Raw genomic sequence first — 6928 nt, forward strand, 5'->3', positions numbered from 1 at the left:
TTAGCTCTCGGTGTACGGAATTTGGTGGGAATAACTTCGTGAATGAGACGGAAGTCGCATCGAACGGAAATGTGTAACCACGGTGCTGCCATTTGTGGCGGATGGCGAGAACCAAAATTCACAAAGTCAAAAGGAAAACTTTATAGATAGTATTGTGTTTAATGAATTTTAAAAAAGATGGCAATATTTTTCAAAAATCAGGTCCAAAAACCGAGGTTTAGTTTTTTTTTAATGTTTTTTTTATCGTTTTTATCGGAACCTTTCCATTATATATTTTTAAATATCGGGTTTCTGCTCCGGCAACGAATTCTAGCGGCGGGTGCTGAAACTACGTGTGATTCGCGTATATTTACCACGCTCGGCATTATTTTAAAGATTTCTACGTTAAATTTCGTGTCAGAGTTTCGTATTATAAGTGTGTTAGCTAGCAACTTGAGAACACACGAATTTGTTCGTTACCGAGGTTAGATGTTAACACATAACTGGCGAGTACTGAAAGACTACTTATTTTTTCTCTTTTTTTGCCAAACGTCTCGCCTCACCAACAGCGAGGTTATTTGAAACGATTAACACACAGCCCAGACCGTAGACAGAATTCGTATCATGTAACTTGTGTCAATTTCACAGTTCTCAAAAAACAGTACCAGCGGTACCCATTTCCAAACTGTCTATGGCAAAACAACGCATGGTGTTTATTTATGAACACTTACTAAAGGGTGTACTTGTGTTAGTGATGCGGGATGATAAGTGCGACTCACTCCTGCATCTAGCGCGGTATAGCCTCTAAGCGCAAGGGCTGTGGGCTGGCGCGCTGTCTTCTCGTCGTGCATAGACTTATTATATTTTCGGGCACCCATAACATTACATGGCTTAGAAATGAAAATAAAGGTGTAATGCAAGTCTCTTGGGTGTTTTCAAGTATCTGTAACCGTTGTGATAACATATTTTTCTGATAATACGCGTTTTTGCCATGTTCGTTGTTGTTTTTTTTTTTTTTTTAAGTTCAAGAATGAAATACTAAAACAGAAGTACTCATTCAACTTCAATGTATTAATAAGTGCTTTTCGTAGACAGACCTAACTCTTCATGGACGTAGATCCCCCCCCCCCTTTTTCATTCACTGAGGGGACTCGCTTGCACTTACAAAATCGTGACTGTGAAACGTGATCGATAAACGTAAACGTCAAAACTATGTTTTATGGCACACGTTCTGTATTTTTTTAAGTTTTCCTACTTATTGTACGCATATAGACCAAAATATGAGCAGTATACAAAATACAAGTACCCTGTCCAAAAATGAATTGTGTCGGTTAAAACCTACGGCAGCGCAAATCTCTAGGGTCTCTCTCTCCCCCCTCCCCCTACCACCAAAGACGAATTTCCGCGGTGCCCCTTGCGAACACAACAGATTTGCAGCCCTGAGGATAGCTTGAGCAGTTTTCAAATCTCTTGGTTTTTCTTCTAAAGCTTGCACACCATCATGTGTGCCCAGGTAGCTACAGGAGCTATATTGGTAATACTTTTCGATAACTTGATAGTCATCGAAAAGTATTACCAATATAGCAACCAATATAGCAAACTCCCAGAGTTTGCCCAGAGTGTCTACACAAATCTGTAGAAAAATTTCTCTTGTTTTTTCAATGACTTTCCATGACCAAAATGACAAATTTCCCTGACGAATATATATATTTTTCAAATCATTTACTTATTTTGCAATTTTCTGAAAGACCTAAAGACAATCCAGCCTCCACCATCCCTATAGCTGTTCTAGTTCAAACCGAACCTCGCATACGTCATTATATAGTGTGAGTGTGTGAGATTGAACTAACCTCCATATGGAAAAAAAATATGTTTTCCAGAGTCTGGGTGACAGCATGCTGGAGCATGATATTTCTCTTAAATCACTATCACTGAGGAATTTCCGTGGCTTTTCCAGATTTTAAAGTAAATTCCTTCACATTTCCCTTACTTTCCAGAATGAGGAAACCCTGTTGTCTGACGTGATTTCGAGATACCCCGGAGAACCGAGATTAGGATCGGCGAACCGGGATCTCGAACGAGGAGACTCTGTAACGCGAGTCCCCTGTCTCACCAAGGGCTGGTCCTAAATGATGGTCAGGGGAGGGACAAATTAGATTTTCTAATACAATTTTAGTACATTCATAATTGAAACATTTAGTTCATTTTATTTGTGGTTCAAAATCGTCGCAGTAAAATAAAACTGTAGTAAGTGTGGTAAACTAAGGTAAAGAATTAGGAGACAATTTGAAAATTATTCAGGGTTTAGGGTGGGGGCATACCGCTATGCACCCCCCCCCCCTTTTCTAAATATCAGCCCGTGTCTCACTGCGCCATCTCGCTGCGTTCCAAGCCGTTGTTCACTCGTTACGTAAATACGTTTTCTATTTCGAATAAAATAAAACAAAAAAAGTAACAGATTTCCATGAGCTGTGTTTTATAGGGATATGATAGGCGTTCGTGACTTAATACCTACTATAGAGCATCCCACTCTTAGATTGCAGTGTGGAAGTAAATGGGCGCATTCTCTCTCTCTCTAACACACGCCGATTGCCGTTAGCACTGTCCTTGTTTCTTCGTGCGTTGTTGCCAAATATCAAACGAAATTTTAATTTTTAATTTTTGGACCAAGATTTTTTTCATATTGTATAGAATCAAAATACGCATCAGGCAATGCTTATTTTGAATACTTAACAATATTATAAGTGTCCGAAAAAATTAAAAAACATAACTTATTCGCTGCGAACTGTTTTGAAGTATTCCGATATGTTTCACATCAAAAAAAAGAAAACCTACATGTGTATTTCATTCAGATTTTTTTTATTAGTAAATGAATGCCTTAGGACGCCACCGAACAAATTTTAAGACAAAAACTGTACAGGTTTCACTTAAATAATTTTTTAAATATATTGAAATGCATTTTCTCACAAACTGACACATCAAAAAGTTGACCCGCGGAAAAAAATTTTCTATTAAAGATAGATGGGGGACGAAAGCGAGAAAAATGTTCACAATGAATTGAATTAGTTTTTTAAAGCAGCTCCATCTCAATTGCTTCTACAGTTTCCGTGGAAATAGCTGTTAAAGATGTGTCTTATCAGCACAAGAGCGCGCGCTGCCGTCGTAAGAGGAAACAGGGTCGTGTGTTTAGATAAGTGGGGTTCTGTCCTACAAGCAATTTCAAATACATTGCTTCCTTAGTCAACAAAAATATTATAATCGATTCTTGAACATAATATGTAAAATGTATGAAATAAATTCGAAGGAATTTAATAGCGATCATGGTACAAAATTTTGAATTATTTTTCTATCCTTCTCACCAAGCATCTTATCAAACATTGTTTTAGACAAAGTTTTGGAAAATAATTATGATAGTATTACAAACAATTTAAACAGATTTGATAAGGTGTCTACTAAGGCAGTTACGTTTTTTTGTCCGGTGAAAATTTTTTTCGAACCCATGCAGTAATGGCTGGTCGTATCAAAAATGTATTTAGAAAACATTTTTCGGCATTAGGTAATCCGAGTTATCATACTTTAAAACGGATTCGATATTATTCATATTATGGGAGTCGTTGCGATTTTCCTGTTTTTCAAAAAATCTTCCCCATTTCGAACCAATTGTTCGAATTTTTCCCATAACTTACTCGACCGAGAATTTCCATTACCGTATTTTATTTATCATTTTGGACATGACTTGTCCAAAAATACGGCATTTATCGGGCCCATGAAAATGTGATAAATATATAATTATATATATATATATATAATTATATATATATAATTATATATATGGGATTTTTAGAACAGAAAAGAAAACTATAAGAAAATTTCGTCTACAATAGGTAGTTTTTATTTGAAATTTACATAAAAGTGGCATTATTACAAATTTATATGTGTAATAGTATAAAATATTATAAATTACGATATGATTTCTTAAAATGCTTCTTGTTCGATCCAAATTCCAAAGACACGCATTTCCTGAAATTCGTATTGTGTTAGAGATTTGGCAACAGCGCGCGCCATAAGCCGTGTACTGCAATCTAAGAGTGGGACGGGCTATAGTGAGGTATTGGTTTACCTCTTCGAGCAAGGTTGGTTTTTGAATTTGGTAATTTAGTAAGAAGGAGAAGGGGGGGGGGGGAGTTTGCATGTGATGCGATTTCAAACTTTTTAAGTGTAAAACGTGAATGTCCATGAATTTTTTTTTTAATTTAAGTAAAGCGTTTACCATACAATCCTAATATAACTAACGAAACAGAAAATGTATGGTTTTAGCTATGAATGTGATGACAAAAAAAGGGATGATTAAAATACTAATTTTGATTAGGCACGCAGGTGTGAACATACAGTAAGTAGTATTTAATGTCAAATAATATTGGGATCAAACATTCTTTTTTTCGGACCGGTCAGTTTAAACAAACTTGTCAACATTGCTGGTTGACATTATACGCGTTGCTTATGCAATGACGAATAAACATTTTATGCCGTCAAGAGTAAGGGTAAAAATGGAGAAAAATTACGTTTACAGTTATGACCATGGAAACGTTTATGGTCCTTTTTTTTTTATATCGTGAGGTTTGAAAAGCTGTACATTGGGTAATGGGGAGGGGGCTCGATGAAATTAATTGTCCCCCGGGCCCTCTGGTTCTATCGACGGCCCCTTCTGTTTGTCTGGCAGTTAAAAATTGCATTGCATATTTCGCGTTGTTGTGATTCATGTCAATACAAGAGCGCAACACACGACTAGTTAGCGCAACATTACAGAAGTTGCATAGCCTGTTGCGTTGCCTCCCCTGCAGCCCAGAGTACGGTGCTTGACTGCGTTGCCATGGTAACAGGATCGAACGTGGGCGTAAACCCGGGGAGGTAGTCTTACCCCCCCCCCCCTCGTGGTTCCAAACCCATAACTGTACGCACGCGTATACAAATTTATTCTTCTGCATTACTTTCATATTCTACGTATGTCAATTTTATGTTCTGTTTAGGCTCTATATTACATGACACAAAATGTAAATATTATTTTTTCTTTCCCCCCGTATTTTCGACGAGATTAAAATAATGATAAACAGGCGAGTAGCGAGAATAAAAAAAACTACTCAGCAGAAAAAAAAAAGACGTTTTACTCGGGTTTATATTTTTGAGGTATATAGAGTTTTGTCACGTCCCATAGCAGAACATACTGCGAAAATAACAACATTGAATTGTTTTGATGAAAGATATTAAATAATGTGGATTACGTAATCTAGACGCACGCCTTGTATACAAATTTATTTTTATCTGAAATAATCCTGAGATTCTGTTACTAAAGTAAATTACTCAAGGGTAAACGTTTGGATAAAAAAAAATAGCCGTGGAATCAGTTGGCACCCCTGACACATACAGGTATTTTTACATACAATAGAAGAGGAAAAACTAGGAGGGGGACAATATCACGGAAGGCTTGTAACGAAAATAATGTTCCAAAATGGCTGAACGGCAATATTTAAGTAAACGAGATGATTTGAACGCAGATCTAGCAGTTCGGAATAAATAAATAAAACAACTAAATCTATGTGTAGTCTTTTTTTGCTGGTATAATAAAACTCGAATTTTGTTCGTCACAAAACGAGGCTCGCCAGTTTATTAAAAAATTACGTCATCAACACGTTTGGCTCTATTCGAGCAAACATTATATAAAAAAAAAACGTGAGCATCAATACTTGGGGATATTTTCCTTGTCTCTCCGTGCGTTGGGAAACAAACAGTTGGGTAAAGGAAGAGAAGGGGGCGAGGCGCAAAGGCCGATGGGAACGCCAAATCGCAGTTTCTGCTCGAGTTTTTTTTAAAGTTAAGATACGTGCCTTGGCAACGGACAACAGCTGCGCAGGTGCAACGTGCAATATGCAAGGTTGTTAGAGACGTACCACTACCGTGGTGGTTATGGTACGACATTGAGGAATTTTTGTCACGAAAGTACCATATTTTGAAAGTCAACGTACCGGTTAGTTTTGAATGTCCTGCATCACGATACGACTAGCAACGTCCCAGGGGAAACATGGCGTGCGAAAACAACGCTGGGACAAAGGGGGGAGGCGGGGGGGGCTTACTTGGAGGTGGACTTGGAGCGGACGTGTCTCAGCGGCGGCGTCGTCGTGGTCGAAGCCGACGCCGCCTCCCAGCCGAGGGGCGTCGCGACGCCGCCCTCGAGGAGGTACGACGTGAAGTGCCAGCTGTGCCTCCAGCTGGGCGACTCGCCGGCTCCGCCCAGGACGCGACAACGGCGGTTCGACGCCGACGCCGAGTTCGACTGGGGGGTCGCGCCGCGGCCGGCCTCGCCGCAGAAACGCATGCCTCGCATAACACCAACACACGCGCACACGCACTCCAGGTTACCGCCAGTCCTCTTCCACGGGGGGCCCGAGAAAGAAAAAAATTTAAAAACTATATGTTTTCCTTTTTTTTAACGGCGCACGCGTGTCATCGCACGTTGTTTATATCCGCGAAACCCCCTACGCCAGGATTAGTACGAGTCACTTATCGAGAAAGTAACGAGCTGGAAAATTTAAAAAAAAGAACAAACGAACGAGACCGCCACCTGCGTTCGAGACGTGGGCGCGCACCGCCGTCCAACCGTCACTGGCTCGGAACACGGTTTGAAAGAGGAAGACGGAACCCGCCAACCGGTTCGATCAGCTAGTTCGGGCGCTCGCCGCTAGGTACCGCCACCCGCCGCGGCTCCGCGACAGCTGTTTCCACCACGCGGATACAAGTTGGAAAAGGAAGCTGGTTTGGCTGGAGGGAAGCAAAGCAAAAAAAAAAAAAAAAAAAGGAGAAGGGGAAATAAGATTCTATGGACTGGAGGTTGAGGAGAAACAGGAATATAACGTCGCATTTCCCTACACGTGAGTAATCAAAGCAGCAATATGTA

General features: G+C 39.8%; 1 protein-coding gene across 2 annotated transcripts in view; it reads right to left on the bottom strand.

The window, feature by feature from the left end:
- Positions 1-6655, bottom strand: part of LOC134543346 (spermatogenesis-associated protein 13) — a 250784-nt gene extending 244129 nt beyond the window's left edge. The window contains exon 1 of one of the 2 annotated variants that reach the window (XM_063388318.1): positions 6108-6655. In XM_063388318.1, the coding sequence (XP_063244388.1) occupies positions 6108-6358 (251 nt within the window). In that variant the 5' untranslated portion in view covers positions 6359-6655. The remainder of the gene's footprint in view (positions 1-6107) is intronic. The other variant, XM_063388320.1, reaches the window with a different exon arrangement.
- Positions 6656-6928: the final 273 nt, after the last annotated feature.

Source organism: Bacillus rossius (assembly GCF_032445375.1).
Source record: "Bacillus rossius redtenbacheri isolate Brsri chromosome 9 unlocalized genomic scaffold, Brsri_v3 Brsri_v3_scf9_2, whole genome shotgun sequence".
Classification (NCBI taxonomy): domain Eukaryota; kingdom Metazoa; phylum Arthropoda; class Insecta; order Phasmatodea; family Bacillidae; genus Bacillus; species Bacillus rossius.